The sequence below is a fragment of the Eschrichtius robustus genome, chromosome 16, assembly GCF_028021215.1.
Source record: "Eschrichtius robustus isolate mEscRob2 chromosome 16, mEscRob2.pri, whole genome shotgun sequence".
NCBI classification, from domain to species: domain Eukaryota; kingdom Metazoa; phylum Chordata; class Mammalia; order Artiodactyla; family Eschrichtiidae; genus Eschrichtius; species Eschrichtius robustus.
In genome coordinates, this window is record NC_090839.1 from 48681124 (window position 1) to 48706464 (window position 25341).

Sequence of the window (25341 nt, forward strand, 5' to 3'; positions counted from 1 at the left end):
CCGTTCCGGGATCCAGCTTGTCGGAGAGCTTTGCGGTGCGGGCGAGGGCTCTGGGCCCGTTTGTGGGGTCTAGGGGTCGCCTGAGTCTCCCGCTGCAGCCATGGCGGCCTCCACCGCGGCCGGGAAGCAGAGGATCCCCAAAGTGGCCAAGGTAGGCGGCGGCGCGGGGCCTCGTGGAAGAGAGGCCTAGGGGAGGGGTTGGCTCCGCCTAGGTGATGCCCGGGGCGGGAGGCGTGTGGTCCCGGGAGCCGGCCCGCCCCGTGCGGGACCGCGGAGAAGCGGGAGGGAAGGGCCAGCCGCTGGGGGGCGGGGGGCGGGGAGGCACACCAGTGTCCACGGGGCCGTCGTGTGGGGAGGTGTTTTGCGGGGGAAGGAGTGGGGTCCTTCAGTACAGGCCAGCTGAGCCAGGCAAGCTCTAGGCGCTGGGGGGCTCCAACGAGGGCGGGCGACGAGCAGTCCTCCAGTAAGATACCTTAAGGGTAAAATGGCAACCTTGCAAAGGCTACTGAGGCCGAGTGGAATATGCCGTGGCATCTGGGCTTGTGTGAGGGGTTTCCAGCGTAAACTTTGCTGAGGAAGAGACGGTTAAGCTGACCCTTGAAGGCGGAATAGGAGTTTCCCAGCTGAGAGTGGAGGGAATGAGAGTAGATGACAAGAGCTGTGTGTTGGCATAATGTAAGCAATTAAACAAAATATCTGATACGCTCTGATATTTCCGTCGGCGGCTAATACTTAGTGAGTGCTTAATATATGTGACAGGCTTTGTTCTAAGTCTTTACAGATACTCTCCCTCCAGTCTGTTTCTGGAGCCTGTCCTTTACATACCCATGTAGATGACCCCGTGAGGTAATGCGTAGAAAGCACATAGCACAGCTTCTGGCAGTTAATGCTCATTAGGTATGAGCCATCGTCATTATCATTATCACCATCATCATTCCACACATGGCATTAAATACTTAATATTTCTTATAATTCAGTTCCATAAACTTTTATTGGGCTCCATGGGTCCCATAGAAATATAACATGAGCCACATAGGTAATTGTAAGTTTTCTCATAGCTGTGTTAAAAAGTTAAAACAGGTGACGTGCATTTTAATTTATATATTATATTTAACCGGTGTAGCCAAGATAGTGTCATTCCAACATGTAAGGAATATAAAAAGTTTAATTAGGTAGTTTATTCTCTTTTTCATATTAAGTCTTCAAAATCCCGTGTGTGTTTTACACTCGCAGCCCAGTTTGGACTCACCAAATGTGATTCATGGCTGCTGTGTTGGACAGCACAGCTCTGAGACCTCAAGAAGCTTACAGTCTAATGATGGGAACTTAGTGATATGTCTTTGAAATGCCATGAAAAGTCAAATGCAGTTATCCACCTGGGGCAGAAATTGAAGAATTCTGTAAATAGAGGTTGAAATGCCAGATAAGAAATGGCACACATCTTGATGAAACAAAACCTTTTGTGAGAATTTTACCAAGGCAGCCTCGAAGTTTATTATTATACTATTCTAAAAGGGAAAACTTGCTGGTTTTTCTCTCTTGTCTCTTGAGGCTTCTCCCTATGGCTTTGTAATAGATAATACCCTGCGTAAGATAGAAAATATTTTTTTTACTTTGTTTCATAGAGAAATGGGAGCATGTCATGCAAAGAGGGCATCTTGTAATAATGTTTATAAAGTTCACATCCAGAAAAATGTTCATTTGTTTCTTAAACCTTGTTGCGAAGAGCACTTGCTAAAAATAGAAATGTCTCCTGTCTTAAAAGGTGAAAAACAAAGCCCCAGCTGAGGTGCAGATAACTGCGGAGCAACTGCTAAGAGAAGCTAAGGAAAGAGAACTTGAGCTTCTTCCACCTCCCCCTCAACAGAAGATCACAGATGAAGAAGAGTTAAATGATTACAAACTAAGGAAGAGGAAGGTCGGTCCATGTGATTTCTTTTAGTCTGTTGATACTGTTAGGAATTTATAGGTCAGAGTTTGGAAAGTTCCTTACTGGTTAGAGAGACTATAACCTAAGAAGAGGTGAGTGTTTTTTCTAGCCACATGAATAGTATAACTTCTGGTTACCAGGTGATTGCATTGTGCTGAGCTCTGTGAAATATGCTGTGAGTTGTCTGTCTTAAAGAAATTAAATCCATCAGAGACAGAATGTTTGGTGCTGAATCAAAGATGAGTGGAAGTTTACCAGGCAGAACAACAGACAGCTGGAGGAGGGGTGGAATTAGCGAGATTGCATTACGTTCTTCTGTCTGTACCGCCTTGTGTGTTAAGAGGTAAAACCTGGGATCGAGCTGCGAGAAGACTTGGGGATCTGATCCAACCTTCTCACCCTAGGATGTGGGATCATTTTAAACTGCTGATCTTACTGTATCTACTTATTAGTTATCCTCAATGAGCTGTGTATGAAATTCTGAGACATTGAGAGGACTTAAACAGGTAAAAACATTTTCTTATTAGGAAAAGTGTAGAGTATATTAAAGTACCAGTTAGTTGTCATGAGCAATAAGAGAAAATATCAACAATTCTACTAATAATTCTTTTTATCTAAAGTTTTTCTCTTTGTTTGCATGTAAGACTTTAAGGAAACACTTGTAACCATAACCTTCTTTAGTAGGTTTCTTATTTCTTAAGGCTTCCAGGATGTAATTTCTCTTAAATAAGAGCAAAATGAATAAACTTCTTAGTACAAAGATCAATAGACAAAAGACGATGTCATTTTTAGTCACTTCCCCTTTAATTTGACCGTTTTTGCCTTTCGCCAGACTTTTGAAGATAACATAAGAAAAAACAGGACCGTGATTAGTAACTGGATAAAATATGCACAATGGGAAGAGAGTCTAAAGGAGATTCAAAGGTAAAAATCACTGAGCATGTAATTGTATAAATAAAAATTCATAAATTACCAGATACTAAAACATAGAAAAAGTTAAAGCACGAGTAAAAGCGCGTGCCTCTGGTAATAATTTTCAAAGTCTGTTCCATGGGACCCTAGGGTTCCTTTGAGGGGCGTGAGGGCCACTGTGGTGGAACAGTCCTGGGGGGAGCAGTGGAGGCTCTCCAAGGTGGGTCTCGCCATGGGCACACACTTTATAGCCAGAGAAGTGCAGTTCCATCTGCTTTCTCCATATTGGGATTTTTTTTTTTTTTTTAAATAAAAATTGTTCCACTGAAAACCAGTGGCCAAAAAGATGACATCACAGCCTGAGCCTTCCTGTTGTCCCCCTTTCTGCGTTCTCCCAGCATGCCCCCTGCTCTGGCTGGGCCCGAGAACCTGCCGCTCCCTGAGCACATCTTGCCTCCTCGACCTGACACCTGGCTGTTCTCTCTGCCTGCAGTGAGCATCCTCCCTCCCCACCTTGGCCTCTGGACCTTTTCCCAAGTTCTTACCTACTGCCTGGCCTTTTCCACCAGACGTTTTTATTTCTTTCCCCTCTACTTCCTTGTGCAGACCTTGACTATAACATTTATCACATTGCGTTGCAATTACACGCATGTCAGTCTTTCTCTAAGTCTTGTTAAGGTTCCTGAGAACATCACATCTTTTCACCTTTTTATGCCCAGAACCCGGCTCACGGTAAACACCTGACAAAATAGCAGAGCCCTGCAGATGGTTTCAAATGCTTGCCATGTGTGTTGCATGTACTGTTTCTGATACCCTCCAAATCTTGCTTCTCTAGGGCTCGATCAATATACGAACGTGCTTTGGATGTGGACTATCGAAATATTACACTCTGGCTGAAATATGCAGAAATGGAAATGAAGAATCGCCAGGTCAACCATGCCCGAAATATCTGGGACCGGGCCATAACGACTCTGCCTCGCGTCAACCAGTTCTGGTAAGTTTCTGATCTAATGAAATGGCTTTCTGTAGACTGCAAATTTCCACACTTTTGTGTATTTATTTTGTTTATAGTTGTATATATATTTAATCTTACATCTTATTTTTTCTTTAAACATACTGTCAGTACTTTCTAATGTCCTTTAGTCTGCTAAGTTACAATCTCAACGTATAATAGCTGTGTAATCAGAACAAATTTTGGTTGTAATCTTTTATGCATAAAAATCAGCTTGTCAAGCTAAGCAACTTTTGAGGAGAAAAATCCTTTTTTCCAATGGTTGATCCTTCTCAGATTTACATTTTAATATGAAAACATGTTTGACTTAACCTTTAGGGAAGATAAAGCCCTAAATCTTCTTCATGTTGAACAAAGTTAGAGCTAGAAATTGCCAGAGACTGTTTTTTTGCCTAAGTCATTTTGACCATGACAGATAATTGGGGATGATTTTGTTAAAGGTACAAGTACACGTACATGGAGGAGATGCTGGGGAACATGGCGGGTGCCCGGCAGGTGTTCGAGCGCTGGATGGAGTGGCAGCCAGAGGAGCAGGCCTGGCACTCCTACATCAACTTCGAGCTGAGATACAAAGAGGTGGATCGGGCCCGCACCATTTATGAGCGCTATATCCTTTGAACGGGTCTGCGTGGTGCCCTTTTCCCAGGTGCTGCACTCCCGTGGGGCTGTGGTCTGGTTGGGACATGTGGTCATTGGTGTTGGCCTAGAAGTCAACATCTGCTGCATAGACTTCGTTTATATTTTCTAGGGACACAGGTTGGTCAGAAAAAAAGTTTGTGGTCTGGATAATTGAATCTTTTCCAGTGAGACTTTGGTCTGTTTATACTTTGGCATTAACACTGTGGTTCCTTGTGGAAGGTGACATCCTAAGGCCCTGGCCGCTGCAGTGGGTCCTGGTTTGTTCTGGGGTGTATGTTGGTCATCAGCACCGGTACTGAAGTTGATCTAGAGGGTCACCATTTACTAGCCATGTGACCTCAATGCGTCGGGTAACTCCTTGGAGCCTTGGTGTCCTCATCTTTGAAAGGAAAATAAAAGTTCCCGCTGTGGGCTGACTGCGAAGAGGAGATGGTAACACAGGAAAGCACTCTCAGCAACTTGAAGTAGTTGATTCTACTTTTTCACTGTTCTTGTACTCGTGAATTCTGCTTGCTAAAGTTTATTTGTAAACCCCAAATCAGTATTTGTTGTACTTTGGCAGTCATTTGCAGACAAGCCCAGAGTGATGAAAAATTTGAATCACCCAAGACACATGGTCCCAGTTGAGGACAGACAAGACGAGCATCTGCCTTCTGTCTCTGCTCTCCTGCAAGGATGACCGGGGCAAGGGATGGGAGGGGCGGTACAGGGGAGAGAGAGACACTTCAGCTCTGGGGCCAGCTGGACAGGGCTGAATCCTTTCTCTGGCACCAGTTAGTGGGCGGCCTCAGGCAAGTCACTTAACACTTCTGAGACTTGTTTTCTCTTTCATGAAATAAAGAAAAGAGAATCTACCAACATTAGTTTTTAGGATTTAAAATCACAATCTGTGTGAGATGTGTGTGTGTGTGTGTATCTATGTGTGTGTATGTATTTCCCCTAGGAGCAGTGATATGGTATTTGCTAGGCAGAATGACTTCATAGAACATAACTACTGCGAGATACAAGACTCAACTTTATTATGCAATTTTAACATCTTAAATATGACTACTCATTTTGATATTACTAGTTTAACAACAGCATTTATAGTGCCTGCTTTGTGCCATGCATTATTCTAAGCACTTTACAGATATTGTCATTTAATCCCCACCACAGCCCTGTGACTCAGGAAATTGCTTCATTCTACAGATGAGGAAACAGGCAGGAGAGGGTCTCTCGGGTAGTGATGGAGATGGGATTTGAACCTAGTAGCCACTTTAGAGCCTGCACTTTTTACATCGTTGCCCTATTTGAATGTATTACTACTTTAGAAATTAACAGTTTCTTCACGGAAGGTAGATTAAAAATACATACGTCCTGTGAAGAAGTAAATGGTAATTCAGAACTTTCTCTTGGCTCTGGTTAGAAGTTCTCCTTTTGTGACATGTTTTTTTCTTTCTTCCTTTCATTTTTTTTTAAAGATTTTTTTTGTCTGTGCCATGCACCTTGCAGAATCTTAGTTATCTGACCAGGGATTTAACCTGGACCATGGCAGTGAAAGCGCCAAGTCCTAACCACTGGACTGCTAGGGAACTTCCCTTTTTTTTTTTTTTCCTTATATTTTTATTGGAGTATAGTTGATTTACAATGTTGTGTTAGTTTCAGGTGTACAGCAAAGTGAATCAGTTATACATGTATCCATTCTTTTTCAGATTCTTTTCCCATATAGGTTACCACAGAACATTGAGTAGAGTTCCCTGTGCTATACAGTAGGTCCCTGTTAGTTATCTATCTTATATATAGTAGTGTGTGTATGTTAATCCCAATCTCCCAATCCATCACTTCCCCTGACGTTTCCCCTTCGGTAACTGTTAAGTTTGATTTCAATATTGGTGAGTCTGTTTCTCTCTGCAAAAAAAGTTCATTTGTATCATTTTTTTAATTGAATTCCACATATAAGTGATATATATTTGTCTTTCTCTGCCTGACTTACTTCACTTAGTATGATAATTTCTAGATTTATCCATGTTACTGCAAATGGCATTATTTCGTTCTTTTTTACGGCTGAGTAGTATTCCATTGTATATATGTACGATATCTCATTTATCCATTCCTTTGTAGATGGACATTTAGGTTGTTTCCATGTCTTTGCTATTGTAAATGCTGCTGCAATGAACATGGGGTGCATGTATCTTTTCAAATTACAGTTTTCTCCAGATGTATGCCCAGATTGCTGGATCATATGGTAGTTCTATATTTAGTTTGTTTTTTTTTTAAACATCTTTATTGGAGTATAATTGCTTTACAATGGTGTGTTAGTTTCTGCTGTATCACAAAGTGAATCAGCTATACATATACATATATTCCCATATCCCCTCCCTCTTGCGACTCCCTCCCACCCTCCCTATCCCACCACTCTAGGTGGTCACAAAGCACCGAGCTGATCTCCCCGTGCTATGCAGCTGCTTCCCACTAGCTATCTGTTTTATATTTGGTAGTGTATATATGTCCATGCCACTCTCTCACTTCGTCCCAGCTTACCCTTCCCCCCTCCCCGTGTCCTCAAGTCCATTCTCTGTGTCTGCGTCTTTATTCCTGTCCTACCCCCAGGTTCTTCAGAACCTTTTTTTTTTTTTAATTCCATATATATGTGTTAGCATCTGGTATTTGTTTTTCTCTTTCTGACTTACTTCACTCTGTATGACAGTCTCTAGGTCCATCCACCTCACTACAAATAACTCACTTTCGTTTCTTTTTATGGCTGAGTAATATTCCATTGTATATATGTGCCATGTCTTCTTTATCTGTTCATCTGTCGATGGACACTTAGGTTGCTTCCATGTTCTGGCTATTGTAAATAGTGCTGCAGTGAATATTGTGGTACATTACTCTTTTTGAATTCAGGTTTTCTCTGGGTATATGCCCAGTAGTGGGATTGCTGGGTCGTATGGTAGTTCTATTTTTAGTTTTTTAAGGAACCTCCATACTGTTCTTCATAGTGGCTGTATCAATTTACATTCCCACCAACAGTGCAAGAGGGTTCCCTTTTCTCCACACCCTCTCCAGCATTTATTGTTTGTAGACTCTTTGATGATGGCCATTCTGACTGGTGTGAGGTGATACCTCATTGAAGTTTTGATGTGCATTTCTCTAATAATTAGTGATGTTGAGCATCTTTTCATGTGCATTTTGACCATCTATCTGTCTTCTTTGGAGAAATGTCTGTTTAGATCTTCTGACCATTTTTTGATTGGGTTGTTTGGTTTTTTGATATAGAGCTGCATGAGCTATTTGTATATTTTGGAGATTAATCACTTGTTGGTTGCTTCGTTTGCAAATATTTTCTCCCATTCTGTGGGTTGTCTTTTCATTTTGTTTATGGTTTCCTTTGATGTGCAAGGGCTTTTAAGTTTAATTAGGTCACATTTATTTTTGTTTTTATTTTCATTACTCTAGGAGGTGGAACCAAAAAGATATTGCTGCAGTTTATGTCAGTGTTCTGCCTGTTTTCCTCTAAGAGTATCTGGCTTTACATTTAGTCCTTTAATCTATTTTGAGTTTATTTTTGTGTATGGTGTTAGGGAGTGTTCTCATTTCATTCTTTTACATATAACTGTCCAGTTTTCCCAGCACCACTTATTGAAGAGGTTATCTTTGCTCCATTTTATATTCTGGCCTCTTTTGTCATAGATTAGTTGACCATAGGTGTGTGGGTTTATCGCTGAGCTTTCTATCCTGTTCTCTTGATCTATATTTCTGTTTTTGTGCCAATACCATACTGTTTTGATGACTGTAGCTTTGTAATATGGTCTGAAGCCAGGGAGCCTAATTCCTCCAACTCTGTTTTTTTTCCCTCAAGATTGCCTTGGCTGTTTGGGGTCTTTTGTGTTTCCATACAGATTAAAAATTTTTTTTTTTTACTTCTGTGAAAAATGCCATTGATAGGGATTGCGTTGAATCTCTGGGTTGCCTTGGGTAGTATAGTAATTTTGACAGTGCTGATTCTTCTAATCCAAGAACATGTTATATCTTTCCATCTGTTTGTGTCATCTTTGATTTCTTTCATTAGCATTTTATAGTTTTGTAAGTACAAGTGTTTTGCCTTCTTAGGTAATAGGTTTACTCCCAAGTATTTTATTCTTTTTGATGTGATGGTAAATGGGATTGTTTCCTTATTTTCTCTTTCTGATTGTTCGTTGTTAGTGTATAGGAATGCAAGAGATTTCTGTGTATTTTGTATCCTTCAACTTTACCAGATTGAGCTCTAGTAGTTTTCTGGTAGCATCTTCGGGATTTTCTAAGTATAGTATCATGTCATCTACAAACAGTGACAGTTTTACTTTCTCTCCAATTTGGATTCCTTTTATTTCTTTTTCTTCTCTGATTGCCGTGGCTAGGATTTCCAAAACTATGTTGAATAAAAGTGGTGACAGTGGACATCCTTGCCTTATTCCTGATCTTAGAGGAAATGCTTTTAGTTTTTCACCATTGAGTATGATGTTAGCTGTGGGTTTGTCATATATGGGCTTTATTATGTTGAGGTATGTTCCCTTTGTGCCCACTTTCTGGAGAGTTTTTATCATAAATGGGTGTTGAATTTTGTCAGAAGCTTTTTCTGCATCTATTGAGATGATCATATGGTTTTTATTCTTCAGTTTGTTAATGTGGTGTATCACACTGATTGATTTGCAGATATTGAAGAATCCTTGCATCCCTTGGATAAATCTGACTTGATCATGGTGTATGATCCTTTTAATGTATTGTTGGAGTAGGTTTGCTAGTATTTTGTTGAGGATTTTTGCATCTGTGTTCATTAGTGATATTGACCTGTAATTTTCTTTTTTTGTGGTACCTTTTCTGGTTTTGGTATCGGGATGATGGGGGCCTTGTAGAATGAACTTGGGAGTATTCCTTCCTCTGCAATTTTTTGGAAAAGTTTCAGAAGAATCAGTGTTAACTCTTCTCTGAGTGTTCAATAGAATTCACCTGTGAAGCCATCTAGTCCTGGACTTTTGTTTGTTTGAAGTTTTTAATCACAGTTTCAACTTCAGTACTTGAGATTGGTTGGTTCATGTTTTCTGTTTCTTCCTGGTTCAGTCTTGGAAGGTTGTTATCTTTCTAAGAATTTGCTAAGAATTTGTCCATTTCTTCTAGGTTGTCCATTTTATTGGCGTATGGTTGCTTTAGTAGTCTCTTATGATCCTTGGTTTTTCTGTGGTGTCAGTTGTAACTTCTCCTTTTTCATTTCTAGTTTTATTGATTTGGGACGTCTCCCTTTTTTTTCTTGATGAGTCTGGCTAAAGGTTTATCAGTTTTGTTTATCTTTTCAAAGAACCAGCTTTTAGTTTCATTGATTTTTTTTCCTTTTGTTTTTTTCTCTCTATTTCATTTATTTCTGCTCTGAACTTGATGATTACTTTCCTTCTACTAACTTTGGGGGTTTTGTTGTCTTCTTTCTCTTGTTGCTTTAGGTGTAGTTTAGGTTGTTTACTTGAGATTTTTCTTGTTTTCTGAGGTAAGATTGTATTGCTGCAAACTTCCCTCTTAGAACTGCTTTTGCTGCATCCAGTAGGTTTTGGACTGTTGTGTTTTTGTTGTCATTTGTCTCTAGGTATTTTATGATTTCCTCTTTGATTTCTTCAGTGATCCTTTGGTTGTTCAGTAACATATTGTTCAGCTTCCAAGTGTTTGTGTTTTTTAGTTTTTTTCCTGTAATTGATTTCTAATCTCATAGTGTTGTGGTCAGAAAAGATGCTTGATATGATTTCAGTTTTCTTAAATTTACCGAGGCTTGATTTGTGGCCCAGTATGTGATCTATCCTGGAGAATGTTCCATATGCACTTGAAGAAAGTGTATTCTGCTGCTTTCGAATGGAATGTTCTGTAAATATCAATTAGGTCTATCTGGTCTCATGTGTCATTTAAGGCCTGTGTTTCCTGATTGATTTTCTGTCTGGATGATCTGTCCATTGATGAAAGTGAGGTGTTGAAGTCCCCCACTATTACTGTGTTACTGTCGATTTCCCCTTTTATGGCTGTTAGCATTTGCCTTATGTATCGAGGTGCTCTATGTTGGGTGCATCTGTATTTACAATTTTACATCTTCTTGGATTGATCCCTTGATCATTATGTAGTGTCCTTCCTTGTCTCTTGTAACAGTCTTTATTTTAAAGTCTGTTTTGTCTGATATGAGTATTGCTACTCCAGCTTTCCATTTGCATGGAATACCTTTTTCCATCCCCTCGCTTTCAGTCTATATGTGTCCCTAGATCTGAAGTTGGTCTCTTGTAGACAGCATATATATGGGTCTTGTTTTTGTATCCATTTAGCCAGTCTGTGTCTTTTGATTGGAGCATTTAATCCATTTACGTTTAAGGTAATTATTGATATGTATGTCCTTATTGCCATTTTCTTAATTGTTTTGGATTTGTTTTTGTAGGTCTTTTTTCTTCCCTTCCTCTTTTGTTCTCTTGTGATTTGATGACTGTCTTTAGTGTTGTGTTTGGATTGCTTTTGTGTGTGTGTGTGTGTGTGTGTGTGTATCGTAGTGTTTTGGTTTGCAGTTTCCATGAGATTCTGATATAGCAGTCTATGTATATATATATATATACAAGGTTGTTTTATGTTGCTCGTCTCTTAATTTCAAGTGCATTTCCCATTTCCTGCATTTGTATTCTCTTCTCACGGTTGCTGGTTTTGATACCATATTTGTGTGTGGATAATTTCCTACCTTTACTTTATGTTTGCCTTTACCAGTGAGCTTTCCCGTTTCTTGTTTGTAGTTGTGGCCTTTTCTTTTCCACCTAAAGAAGTACCTTTAGCATTTGTTGTAAAGCTGGTTTGGAGGTGCTGAATTCTCCTAGCTTTCGCTTGTCTGTAAATCTTTTGATTTCTCCATCGAATCTGAATGTGAGCCTTGCTGGGTAGAGTATTTTTGGTTGTACGTTATTCCCTTTCATCACTTTAAATATATGGTGCCACTCCATTCTGGCCTGCAGAGTTTCTGCTGAAAAATCAGCTGATAACCTTATGGGGATTCCTTGTGTGTTATTTGTTGCTTTTCCCTTGTTGCTTTGATATTATTTCTTTGTATTTAATTTTTGTCACTGATTAATATGTGTCTTGGCCTGTTCCTCCTTGGGTTCAGGTCGGAGGGGGCTGGGCCAGGAATCGGGGTGTTCAAGCCCACCCAGGCGGGAGTCCCTCCCAGTGCGCGTGGAGGCAGGGCCTGGTACGTGGGGAAGGAGGCTGCAATGGCAGCCTCAGCTTCCTCCACAAACGTTCCTGGTTGTGGAGCTCCAAACTCCTGTCCCTCCAGGCTGTCTCTGTGCTGCAGCCAATGGCAGTCTTCTCCCCGGATCTGCTCTCCAACGCCACGTTCCAGCACCCAGCCCCTCTGCACCGGCAGACACACATCTCAGGTTGGGGTGTGCAGGGCTGAGGCAGGGACCATCTGTGTCAGTCACACTCTGTCCTGCCTGCCACAGACCAGTTGCTGTGCTCTTCTGCAAGTCCCTGAAGCTCCTCTTCTGTCCCAGCTGATCTCCCCACCAGGGAGGGGGCTTCCCTGGGTGCGGGAGCCTCCCCACTCCTTCAGCTCCCCCAGAGGGGCACAGGTCCCATCCCCCTTCCTCTTCTTTTTGTTTCTTTCTTTCGTCCTACCTGGTTACGCAGGGATCTTTCTTGCCCTTTCAGGTGTCTGAGGTCTTCTGCAAGTGTTCAGCAGGTGCTCTGTGAGAACTGTTCCATTTGTAGATGTATTCTTGATATATTTGTGGGGTGAGGTGAGCTCCATGTACTCCTATTCAGCTATCTTGACTCCTCCCACATGTTTTTTTCTTAATCAGTAATTCAAATATTAATTTTACTGAGCAGATACTACAAAAAGTGCCATTTGTTGAGCACATTCTTTTGGCCTGAAATTGCTAAGAGCTTTACACACATTTTTCTCATTTAAAGTTGGCAGTCATCAAATGAGGTTGGTTGGTATTATTTTCCTCTATTTATAGATGATAAAACTGAGGCTTAGATAAGATAAATGACTTGTCCAGATCACATGGCTAGTCATAGGCTTCAGCTTTTTGTGGCTCCAAACTGCTGTTTGTACCACTCCTAAAATACTGAGTAAGCATTGGAGGAGGCCACACAAACAAGACATGGCCGCTTGGGTGGTCACAGGTTAGTGGGTCTCCACCTTTGTACATGTTTTATCACCCCTGTAGCCACCCATAGTGTGTGTTGTTGAGGTTCTGGGTTTGGGTTTGGGTTTTTGTTTTTTAAGCCACGTTGTTCTGCCTGGTTTTTCTTTAATCCCGCTCACTTGTTCTTGTGCACCCTGATGTGAAGAACTGGATCAAGTACGCCCGCTTTGAAGAAAAGCATGGTTACTTTGCCCATGCGCGGAAGGTGTATGAGAGAGCTGTCGAATTCTTTGGGGATGAACATATGGATGAACACCTTTATGTTGCCTTTGCCAAATTTGAGGAAAATCAGAAAGAAGTAAGTAAACTTAAAGGAACTTGATTATGTTGCAGAACAGCTTAGAAAAGATTATTTTTTGTGCACATTGAGTTCATTTACATTTTCTTATTCACTTACCCTTGGAGAAAATGCTTTCAAAATATGAAAACGTGATTTCTCAAGGAAAACAGCATATATCTGGCCAAGCTGCAGATTGGGAGTGAGTGATTATGGATGATATTATAACTGTCTTAATTTTGTTGTGCTCTGCTTCAAAATTAAGTCTTTAAACCTAGAATGAGAATATTATCTGTAAACTGAGAGTCATTTGATACCCTGATTAAAGGGCTTTACAGGTAATGAACCTGGGAAACAAAAAGCCCAGAGCCCTCAGTACAGAGAACAGAATATGAAATGGAAACAGAGATTGCCCCAGGAGAAGTCAGTTATTTTCTCCCATAGTATGTATGGAAAATAATCCTGTAATGTAGCTCAAATAATACAGGATTGGGAGGGGTTGGCTGGGATCTGAATGCAGGGTCTTGCACAGGTCCCAGAGGTGAGTTCAGATTCCTCAGGCTGGTGGGAAGTGTGGAGGGTCTTAAGCAGGAAGTGGTCGGCTGTCACCTGTGCTGTGAGGGGAGCCTCTGGCTGGTTCATGCAGAGTGTATTGGGGGGAGGACAGCAGAGTGGGCACGGGGGCGCTTTTCACATGGTCCAGGGAGAAATGGAGGTGGGTCGGCAGGGGCCTGGGGAGAAGTGAAGGGCTGTGTTGAGGAGGTAGAAAGGGCTGGGCTGTGGAAGCAGCGAGTGTGAGGAATGCAGGAGAGAGGAGTTGGGGAGGCCCCTGACAGAGCAGGTGTGTGATCAGGGTGGGGGGTGTGACTCCCCAGGACGGGGAGTCTGACAACGACCCAGCTGGGTGGGAGGAGCGAGCTCGGGTGAGTCTGAGATGCGCGGACGACGTCCAGCTGGCAGCGTTAGGAACACTGTTAAATGTGGGGCTCAGAGGATAGTGTTTGTCCATCCTGGCTGAAAGTACCTCAACAAAAGGGAGAAGAAAAGTCATACTTTGGACATTTTGAGGCCTCATAATCTAACTTACAAGTAATGTTTTATGTCATAATTACTTTTCAAGTTGTGGCTAGAATGAGAGTGCTGTGTTCTGGAAGATAATCATCCTGTCTGCTTTCAGTTTGAGAGGGTACGAGTGATCTATAAGTACGCCCTGGATCGAATTTCAAAGCAGGAAGCCCAGGAGCTCTTTAAAAATTACACCGTCTTTGAGAAGAAGTTTGGTGACAGGCGGGGCATTGAAGACATCATCGTGAGCAAACGGAGGTTCCAGTACGAGGAGGAGGTGAAGGTGAGCGCTGGCGGTGAGTCGTTGTGCTGGCAGGACCTGCTGGCTAGTCCTGGGCGACAGCATCGCTCTCCGTCATGTGTCTGCAGTAAATTGGCGTTCCAGGTGGGGAGGTAAACGGGGCTGGTAGAAAAGGCAAGCAGACAGCGCTTGGATTTGCTCTGCCACTCGCATGTTGGAAGTCACTTTGTTGGTTGCTGATTGTACACAAAGAACTTGAGCAAAAGCAGTCTGAAATCCATTTGAGCTCATTTTTTAAAGAAGATGGAAGAGTCAGAGATTGATCGAAAAAACCCATTTTTATACATTACCTTTTGGCTTAATTGCTTGAACAAAAGACGTACTGTAGTTAGGGTTCCATTCTCATTTCTGTCTGTAACGTACTATTTTGATTTGAATTCAGAGGTAGTAGTGTTTTCCTTTACTGCTCTGCTCTGTGTTTTAAAATACTTCTGCTTGGCCAAATTGATTAAGATATCTCCAAACAAAGGACTAAGTCTGGTGTTAAATGGGGTCAGCAAGATGTGTTCAAGACATATTGCTGTTAATTGAAAAGACAGGCTTTGCAGTTGTGAGCATGGTATAATTCCATCGTAATTTTAAATCTAGGCATAGTGCTATGGAGTCACATATATAAACAAAGACACTTCTGAAAAAAATAGATGTCTGTTTTCATAGCTATAGATCCTGGGAGGTTTACAGAATCAATAGGAAGCTGGAGGAGCAGGCTTGGAAAATGGGCGGGAATCAGGGCAGTTGCAGAAAGTCCTGGAGCAGGAGATGAGACAGTCACATTTCACTCTGGCCGGGAATGACTGACCCACCAATGGATACTACTTCCACAAACCAGTTCTCAGTGTGCTTCATCTCCACGTCACCCACTCGTGTGCGCCAGACCCTCCAGCAGGGGCCCTTACTCAGCCAAGTGTGGTGGCTGCCGGGGGTGGGAAGATGGGGACCTGGCACCCTTCACCCTGTGGGGCAGAGGCATCCAGGGCACCACCAGAACAGGGGTCGGCTCTGAGTACCATTTGCTGCTTCATTAGAGAAAACAGAAAAGCAGAAAACATTAGTTGTTATCGATCTTTATGTATTTGTCTCTAAGTCATCTTTCCACTTACACCTTCTTGAAAAAAAATGAAAAATTGGTATAGTCCAAAAAAATAAGCTGTTGTAGATACAAGGGGCTTTGCTGGGGGGACCTCTGGCTAATAGTCTGTCTTCTATAGTCCTTTTCCTTTCCTATTATAGAATCTCAAGAATGGTATTTTTAAATGAAATAGCCTGTAAAGTCTAGAAAAAAGTTGCTAGAGTACAGAAAGTCAGCCTGCTGCCTTCTTTCAGCCCACATAGTCCCACAGGTGCAGCTCTGGGTTTGGTTTCTAATTATTATTATTATTTTTTTGAATATCTTTAAATTTATTTAATTAATTTATTTTATTTTTAGCTGTGTTGGGTCTTCGTCTCTGTGCGAGGGCTTTCTCCTGCTGCGGCAAGCGGGGGCCAATCCTCATCGCAGTGCGCGGGCCTCTCACCGTCGTGGCCTCTCCCGTTTCGGAGCACAGGCTCCAGACGCGCAGGCTCAGCAGTTGTGGCTCACGGGCCCAGTTGCTCCGCGGCATGTGGGATCCTCCCAGACCAGGGCTCGAACCTGCGTCCCCTGCATTGGCAGGCAGACTCTCAACCACTGCGCCACCAGGGAAGCCCTGGTTTCTAATTATTAACCTTGTCTTTCTAGGCTAACCCGCACAACTACGACGCATGGTTCGATTACTTGCGCTTGGTGGAAAGCGACGCAGAGGCAGAGACGGTGCGGGAAGTCTACGAGCGAGCCATTGCCAACGTGCCGCCCGTGCAGGAGAAGAGGCACTGGAAGCGCTACATCTACCTATGGATCAACTACGCCCTCTACGAGGAGCTGGAGGCGAAGGTGCAGAGCCGAGTCCTGGGATGGGTGGGGGCGGGCTTCTCCCCCTGTGCCTTGGCCCTGCTGGCGTGGCTGGGAACTGATACCACATTTTATAAGGTTGTTTGTTTTTTGTTTTTTGGGGTTTTTTTGGCTGCTTTGGGTCTTTGTTGCTGCATGCAGGCTTTCTCTAGTTGCAGGGAGTGGGGGCTACTCTTTGTTGCGGTGCGCAGGCTTCTCATTGCGGCGGCTTCTCTTGTTGCGGGGAGCACAGGCTCTAGGTGTGCGGGCTTCAGTAGTTGTGGTGCACGGGCTTAGTTGCTCTGTGGCATATGGGATCTTCCTGGACCAGGGATAAAACCCGCGTCCCCTGCATTGGCAGGCGGGTTCTTAACCACTGTGCCACCAGGGAAGTCCCCTCTGCCACATTTTAAACTCTATACACCTGTAGTGGACACAGGGGAGGTGGTTTTTAGTTTTGCTGTATTTTTTTTAAACCTTGAGGTGCAACAAGATTATTACCTGGAACTTGAAAGGGAACAATGAACTAGCCCTTAGTTTCATTATTTATAGTTTTCTGGGTTTTCTCGTGAAGAGGGATCACAGCTGGATTGCACATTCTTTCTTTTAGCAAAGTTTCAGAAATTGGTTGTGTGAAAGTTAATAGGAAAAGGTTAACTTTCTGCTGCTGATCCGAGACTGTAGAACATCTTTGTTTCTGCCGTCAGGCTAAAGAGTTTGAGGGCTGTATTGTGGGTGATTCTGTGATCAAAGTTTGATGGCCAAAGGCAGTTCAATTTTGATCATAAATGCAATCAGTGTTTGAAAATAACTTGTAGAAACATTCAGTGTTAGGGGTGTACATTTTTATTAGTAATAGTGAAATTAGTATTAGTAATAGACGTGAATATTTTGTGCAAATTTCGTATCCTAATGCAGGATCCTGAGAGGACAAGACAAGTTTACCAAGCCTCTTTGGAACTCATTCCTCATAAAAAGGTATGTTTGCTCTAAGTGTTCTCTGTTCCATACACATCAAACTCCTGCATCTGTTACTTGTGAAATAATTCAGTGAAATCATGTTTATTGATTGGCTCATCCCTGTGCTAGGCTCTGTGGAAAACATAAGAATAAGATAACACTCTTTGTCTCTGAAAACAGCTTACAGTCTAGTTGAGCAGACAGCCTGTGTTAAGTGACCAATGACTGATACAGATGCTAATGGAGAAATTCCAGGAGGATGGTAATCAGGAGAGACTGAGCTCAGCATGAGAGGGCACAGCCAACCTGTTGCTGGCACCTGCGTGGTCGTCCGCAGGCGCAGGGAACACGCGTGTTCTGGGAATGGTTGACACGTGATCTCTGTGTATTTCCCAGCATGAGAGACAGAGGTGTTGACCGAGTTGCCTTCTAGAATAGAGGGGCGTGTTCTGCCTGATCACAGCACACCCACAAACAAAGCCGCCTCTCAGTAGGGGCTGCAGAGCCCTGCGTTACAGTGAAGTGTATAGATGACTGTTCCTAATTGCTGGCAAATATTGTCATCTTAGCTTATAAATGAGAAGATATGTCCGTCCTAGCTCTGAAGCTTTAGGGAAGTTCGTCTGTGGCCCTTGTTAATTTAAATTTAACTTATGTGAGTTTTTGTGCTTTTGTTTTCTAGTTCACATTTGCCAAAATGTGGTTACTGTATGCACAGTTTGAAATAAGACAGAAAAATTTACCATTTGCCAGAAGAGCTTTGGTGAGTAAAGAAAGGCTCAAGATGCATCATTAAGTCCTTCGAGAAGGAAATTAAAATCTTAACGCTTACAGGTTATGTAATTCCTCCTGAGAAGGCAGCAGAAATACTGTGCCTTTATAACCTGAGACTTGTTCGAAAGCACGGCCTTTGAAGAAAGATTGGGTGATGACGCTTAAGTTATTCTGTGTCAACATTGGACAGTTAGAGCTGCCAGTTACCAGATCTTTCCTCCGGCTAGAGACATTGAATCTTAGATCTTTAGTATTCTGATCCTGTACAAGATTTTTGGTGTATTAAGTGCACCTTCCTCTTAACAAGTGTTCTAAAATTTCTTAATAGGATCAGATGCAGCTATCCTTCTGGTAAGCTACTCTCACCCTGGCTGTGGGCAGCAGGGTTCGTCCCTTGATTATCCTTTTACTCATGGGAGGTGTTGTCCATCTGACATCCGCATTCACTAGGACATCCTGAGAAACCAGGTGAAATTCAAAATAGTTTTCCGAACGGTTCTGGAACACTATCTCTTGCGAAACAGGCCCACTTGACAGCTAAGTGAATTGGAAGGTTTCCTTTGGTCTCTGTCGAGCCAGTTTGAGCAGTGCGATACTGCAGAGGGAGAGGGTGGTGTGCCATGTTGACGCGCCAAGGCTCTTGCTTAGCAGAGAACAGCTTCTAGGCTAGGCTGAGGATGTCTGCACACGTCAGACCCACTCAGGCATCACAGTGGTCGGTTGTCTTCTTTTCCAGGGAACTTCCATAGGCAAGTGTCCAAAGAACAAGTTATTTAAAGGTTACATAGAACTGGAGCTACAGCTTCGAGAATTTGACAGATGCCGGAAGCTTTATGAAAAGTTCCTGGAATTTGGGCCTGAAAATTGTACCTCTTGGATTAAATTTGCAGAATTAGAGACAATCCTTGGTGATATTGAGAGAGCCCGGGCCATCTACGAGTTAGCCATCAGTCAGCCACGCTTGGACATGCCGGAGGTGAGGCCCACGGGGTGACTATGGCTTTATCTTAGACGCTTGCCCAGTGTACCTCAGATGACCTTCTGAATATGTGTGCCTCTTAGAGCACAAAGACCATCTCACCTATAGTCTTCTCCACTCAGATTAGGACTTCCTGTTTTGGAGACAGGAAGCAGCCCTCTCTAGTCGGGTAGCACAGCACAGCACAGCCCCACTGTGACACCAGGATGAATTGGGATCTTATGGGTGGGATCTTCCTCCCTTTCTCTTAACAGAAGGCTAAAGAGGATGAGCCAGGGCAGCGCAGTCAAGGCCACCCGGAGAACAAGGGGGAGGTAAAGGTTGAGACTGCACAGCCCGGGATCCCTCTGGTGCAGTTTTGCCTGGATTAGGCTCTCACTAAACCAGGATGTTCCTGGAGGTACCACTGCCCCTGTCCAGGCCGGCCCGGCGGGCCACAGGGCCTGAAATCATCCCGTCAGGATCTAAGCTTGAGCCGTGAGGTGGCGCCAAACCACAGCGAGGACAGCGCGAACCTCTCAGGAACCACTGAGCTCGCTCAGGGACTCTTGCTCTGGTGTGACCCTGCACTGACCGGTTCACCAGGCCCCGCTGACTGCACTGGGCAGGGCTTTATGTGTCACTGGTCCCATCACTTGGCCTCAACCACTCCACAGACTGCGGCCTCCAGGCGTCCGGGCCACATCTTCCTGGTCCCTGTGCCCTGACGGGCTGTGCCAAGCGGGTGGGCAGCTGTGCCCTGGATGCTTGTTGAGTTGGACTCAGGCACATCAGGGAATTTAGAGTGGAGGCAAAAACGGTGTGCAGTGGCTGATCCAGGCCTGTTTTCTCCACGCAAGTCCTTGGTATGTGGCAGACTCATGACAGTGCCTGGGAGGTTTGGCAAGTTTCCCTGCTCTTCTTGGTAAGTCCAGAAGAGAATCTGAAAATGAACCCAAGGTCTTTTTTCTTATAATGTAGACTCTTAGCCAAATTTTGGCCAGTCTGTAAACACCAGTATTATTTCTTGTATCCACATACGGTCTGTTCCTTAATTGGTCATGAAAGTTCTAGGTTCCTAGATTTCCTAGATTGGAATGCTAGTTAGGCTGTGCTTTGGATAGGAGCATGTTGCTTCTTAAATGTCAAGACTGACCTATGAAGTTATCTTTCTTAGGTGCTTTGGAAATCATATATTGATTTTGAAATTGAGCAGGAAGAAACTGAAAGAACACGAAATCTTTACCGACGATTGCTTCAACGGACACAACATGTCAAGGTATCCTGTGCTTTGTGGGTTGTCTTTGATTTTGCTTGAATCAGCCGTCCAGAAGAAATAGTGTATTTCTATATTTTAAGTGTGTGGGATTTTTTAATATATTTATTTTAAATGACTTCCTTTTACAGAGAGCTTGTCTCAGACGAGTTTGGAATGTTAAGCTTATACCAGGTCAATATTTATGCTGCGTGTAAATAACTTGGATACCGTAGGGTTGAATAAAAAATTAAACTTCAGGATTTTGAGACTATTTCAGACACCTAATTGGATATAGAAGCAGACTGCTTCAGCATTACTATATAGAAGCAGCTAGTCAATATGTTGTATTGGAATACTAGAGATGAACACGTTACTATGCTCAGATGTCACTAACAAGAAATTAGCTTTATCATTACGTTGTTTTCTGAGTGACATGGTTAATTTGGTTCTGTAATAATATTTTTTAAGGTATGGATCAGTTTTGCACAGTTTGAGTTGTCCTCAGGGAAGGAAGGAAGTTTGGCTAAATGCAGACAAATTTATGAAGAGGCTAACAAAACCATGCGAAACTGTGAAGAAAAGGAAGAGAGACTTATGCTGCTGGAATCTTGGCGAAGCTTTGAAGATGAATTTGGAACAGTATCAGATAAGGAGAGAGTAGACAAACTCATGCCAGAGAAAGTCAAGAAGAGAAGAAAGGTCCAAGCTGATGATGGGGTAAGAACTGAGCCCCTGAGCTGGTCCTTTCATGCCAGCTGAGCAGAAATGCACCCGACTTTGAAATGTGTACTTTTAGGTGGCATGTATACAATCTGAGAAAGGGGGTTGACAGCTGGAGGAGGAGACAGTCACAGTCTGGCTACCATGGCAACACAGCAGGGTGTATGGTCCACCCAGGGCTGGAGAACGGAGGGTGGGGGTTGGCAAAGGTTCTTCCTGGTGCTTGGTTCCAGAAACTGTATGAAATGTATTTCCAGAGCATTAAGCAGGAGGTCAGGGTGGAGGGAATTGAAACTCAGCCTTTAGGTAGGAGCCAATCCAGAGAAGGCTTTTTTAGGCTGTAGTAAAGCTCTGACACAGTTGGTGTCTCCTGCGGGTTGATTTGAGGGGCTTTGTTGGAGGAGGGTCAGTCGGGAGGCTATTGTAAGCAAAGCAAGGTGGTGTTGGGAGCTGGGACCATGGCGACCTTTAGGAAGTGAAATCAGTGCCCGATTGGAGGTGGGATGCAAAGGCAGGGAGTCAGGATAATCACAGATTTATGGCTTTCACTACTGGGTTAATACTAAGTAAATCTTTAAAAATTTAAAGACTCACACGTAAGACTGCAAGATGGGGTTGAAGACACTGACTGTCTTCTTGATTGACCATACAGGAGCTATGCTTAGATTTTTAGGGCATTTTCCACCAGGTTGTAGCTCTCAGTGAGCTACAGCTGCAGCGACACCCATCCAACAGCAATTACTCACTCCCACTCTACTGGGCTAGGCCCTTCTAATTTCTCTTTGAAAATTCTACTTTCCAAGTAGACTTTGATGTTGTTTTGCATAATGAAGATAAGTTGAATTTGAACCCTGGGTTTCTCAGTGAGAATTCTCCACTTTAACTGAAATGTATTCCAGCCATGTGTTAGCTTATCTTTTAACTGTTTTACTCTTTTCCTGTAGTCGGATGCAGGCTGGGAAGAATACTATGATTATATCTTTCCGGAAGATGCTGCCAACCAGCCCAACCTCAAGCTCCTGGCCATGGCCAAACTGTGGAAGAAACAGCAGCAGGAGAAGGAGCCTGGCGAGCAAGACCCAGATGCGGACGTTGCCGAGCAGGAATCCGGGCCTTCCTCTTCCTGTTGAGAGACGTTTTATTATTTTTATAGATTTATAGTTTGGAACTCTTGCAACTCCTGTAAGTTTTTGGATATTTCACCAGTGGTGAATTGATGGGAATCTTTGGCAGCTACTTTTGAATTATTTTTAAAAGGTTCTTGGGTTAGTTAGGGGTGGGTTGCAAGTAAAGGAATTTTTTTAACTGTTGGATTTCTTTGTCTGAGTCTCAACATTTTGTGTTGTCCTAATGCATCATGCATTAGGAAATGTCATTAAGGTAACACTTAGCGTGTCTTTTAGATGGAACTGCAAAATTTTGAAAGAGTCTTTTTTTTTAGAAGTTCTCAGTTACATTTCACAGTAACTTTTCAGGTGAAGTTTTCTCATGCTTGCCTTCTTCCTAAAGATGTTTTATGCATTCATCTGAATCCTGTAACTTATTTACATCTTAAGAGTCACACTGACTTGAGTTCCATTCCCAGCTCTGCCACTTGGTGATACATAACTTAACCTTTATTTTCAGTTTCTTCACTCATAAAATGGGCTTTTGCCAGCTCATTTTGAAGATTAAATTAGAAAGGGAGTATTCCTGGCACAGAGTAAGTGCTCAATAAAATGTTCATTCCTGGCCACTTTCTTAAATATGTTCATTTCTTGTGGAATTGAATGTGCTTAGATTAATTTAACTTCTAAATAGCTGTACCTTCTTAATGGCCATTTATACTAAGTGTTTTTGAAAACACGAGTTAGAAAATAATTTAGTTACTGTATTTCTGAACAAGGTCTTTTACCAAAAACATTTTAGTTGAATTTCACTTATGCTGTAATCAGTCTCCCAAACTGGTTGAGCTCTGCAGTGGCTTGTTTAAAGAACAGTAATGTTAAGAGCTGTGAAAAACAATGTCCCATGCTCCAGTGAGTTTGGGAAGCCTTGTTGACAAATCTCTTTATCGTTAGGCTTCTCAGGGCCCTTGATAACACTCCTATACATTATGAATCCCCAGGTGCAATGCTGGCTGTGTTTCCCAAACTTAATGGACAAGGGAATCATCTCTACCTAGAACACCAATAAATGTTGCCCAGCGTGCTGCAGTAGACTGTCTACCTGTAAAACCTGACACGTTCAACTTAGCCTCGATTTAGAACGTGAAAAACAGCTGAGGTAACTATATGCTAAGTCATGAAACAAAGCAGCACAAGATGGTAATGTGCTGGCTGATAAGCTTATATTCTCAGGCAAAAAAATACTTGCCTTAATTAACTCATCTGAGAGGTTGTTTCCTTTAATCCAGCCTATATTTCTCAAGCCTATCTTTTTTTGTTCACTGCGCAGGCTGTTTGACTAGAACCATCTCTTTGTGTTTTTTCACCTATAAGGCCAATTAGCAAATTTATTGTTTGCAAATTTATTATTACATTTTCAAGTGTATTATTCACCCAAGGGAATAAAAGCTAATCAATATAGTGTTAAATTGTATCTTGAAAATCGCTTGGGGGCAGAAGGAAACAGGACTAGCAGGTGAAAGCAACCTACTCTTGGCCTCGCTGCTTCAGTCACCCGACCAGCGTCGGCTGCTGGGATCATAGGCTCTGACTGCTGAGTTCCAGGGCCTGTCCAGTCAGCGAAGAGGGGCACTGTGCTCTGAGTTGGCTAAGTGCACAGGGCCATGGGGTGAGATGAGAACAGGCCACATGCTACTCTAAGTGACTAATCATGATCATGTTCTGTTTGTGTCGCATGTGTGTGTAAGGAAAAAAAAACAGCAGTCAAGTTCTCATGTAAACTCCTAAGGCCACTTTCGGGCAGGTAACGTGCCAGCGTGAAGTGCATGAAAGAAAAAATTACTCTCCTGGGAGAACCTCACTTCTCTCTCACCCTCAACTCCACCAAAATAAGTCTTTTCAAAAGTAACAGGATTTTAATAATCATTTCTGTGATTTATTTCGTTTTCTTTAGCTACTTTTACTCACTGGGTATTTTCAGATATTGCATGCGATGAAAACTACACAAGAAAATATGTGGTTAGCCTGTGATCTAATTACATGGCCTTTCTTTGGGAATTAGGTTCTTTTTCCCCTTTATTTTAGCATCTTTTTGTATTTTGAAAGGCAGGATTTAAGCAAAGCACTGTGAGACTAGACAAAGAAACGACCTGAGACCGGCAGTATGGAAACAGGTATCTGGGAAGAACTTTGCAATAAGAAGGACGCTTAAGTGTGCTGGGCAGGGACTGTCCAAGTAAGCATTTAAACAATGCTTTGTATATAAATGAAAAATGTAAGGGAAACAACATATACCCTAAATGATGACCTTCTCCAATCCTGATAACCTGAGGTTTATAAATGACCAACAAACTTCCAGAAAATACTCAGAGAGTCAACAGTGCATTTTATTATACATCTATCTTAGATTTACACTTTTCACATATGCTTTTAAAGCTTCAATTAACAGCTCAATACAAAATAAACAATATATGTGCCGCAGTGGTTCTCAGGCAGAGAAGTTAGGAGGAGATTGGAGCAAGCTGCTTTTTCCCCAGCACACCATGAATATTACATTATGAGCCGTAACAGTGGAACGTTTCCTTTTGACCTAGCTGCCTTTTTCTGGCTGAATTTTATTACAGTGGACAGCTTTAGAAGCTATGATATTGCTAACAGGAAACAAGACTTAAAATAAGTTTATAACCTGTTTTTTTCTTGAAGCCTTTAAGATCTAAGCGATCCCCTTTTCTCCTAATAGAGCTCCAAGATCATCTAAGGAAAATAATATTTTCCGTACAGTATCCGGAGCATCATCAGCCTAAGAACCACTGCTCACGGTTATTCAATGTCTTCCGGCCTCACAGGATGAGGTAATGGTATGATGGATTTCTTCTCAGTGTCCCTGGAAAGTGCTTTCCTCATATCTGTTAGGAAGCAAAGTTCAATGTGAGTACCCAAATATCAGAATATTTTATATCAAATGTAAAGTGTATAGGTTAAACAAAAAAACCGTACGAGGTTTTGTCCCCTACCCCTACTTCTATCATATTCTAAGAGAAATGTGTTTACAAGTGAGACTCTCAATCGCGAGTACACCAAACCCCAGCTGGGATCCAGCTCTTCCTACAAATGTTCTTTTGACAGGACCTTAGTAAAATAATGTGTCTGTACCAGTAAAACAATAATTGACAGTAACTAACCAATGGTTAGTCAATGTCAGTTAGTCAGTGGCAGGTTCGTAAGGGCAGGTTAAAGCAGATTTAAATATTATAGCTCCAATTTTAAATATGATTCTCGTAAGTGTATTAAAATAGCCGAGGCTTTCAGTCTGCAGGATGAATGCAGACATTCGGCTTCCTCT

The 25341-nt window shown here is 42.5% G+C and overlaps 2 protein-coding genes across 4 annotated transcripts in view; one reads left to right on the top strand and one right to left on the bottom strand.

Moving 5' to 3' along the window:
- On the top strand, positions 1-24372 carry CRNKL1 (crooked neck pre-mRNA splicing factor 1). Of its 2 annotated transcripts, XR_011076832.1 has the most exons (15): positions 1-151; positions 1766-1918; positions 2763-2854; positions 3678-3836; positions 4295-4461; positions 12793-12971; positions 14128-14298; positions 16034-16225; positions 17141-17200; positions 17865-17945; positions 18693-18932; positions 20092-20193; positions 20641-20889; positions 21837-22074; positions 23000-24372. XR_011076832.1 is itself a non-coding variant. In XM_068565241.1 (14 exons), the coding sequence occupies exons 1-14, from the start codon at positions 101-103 to the stop codon at positions 22020-22022; spliced, it is 2082 nt and encodes a 693-aa protein (XP_068421342.1). In that variant the 5' UTR covers positions 1-100; the 3' UTR covers positions 22023-22637. The 2 variants fall into 2 exon arrangements, 1 of the variants encoding a protein (XP_068421342.1); XM_068565241.1 differs by lacking the exon at positions 23000-24372 and having other exon boundaries at positions 21837-22637.
- The window catches only part of NAA20 (N-alpha-acetyltransferase 20, NatB catalytic subunit), a 26498-nt gene continuing 25521 nt past the window's right edge, over positions 24365-25341 (bottom strand). For both annotated transcript variants that reach the window (XM_068565243.1, XM_068565242.1), the window contains one exon: positions 24365-24904. In XM_068565243.1, the coding sequence (XP_068421344.1) occupies positions 24819-24904 (86 nt within the window). In that variant the 3' untranslated portion in view covers positions 24365-24818. The remainder of the gene's footprint in view (positions 24905-25341) is intronic.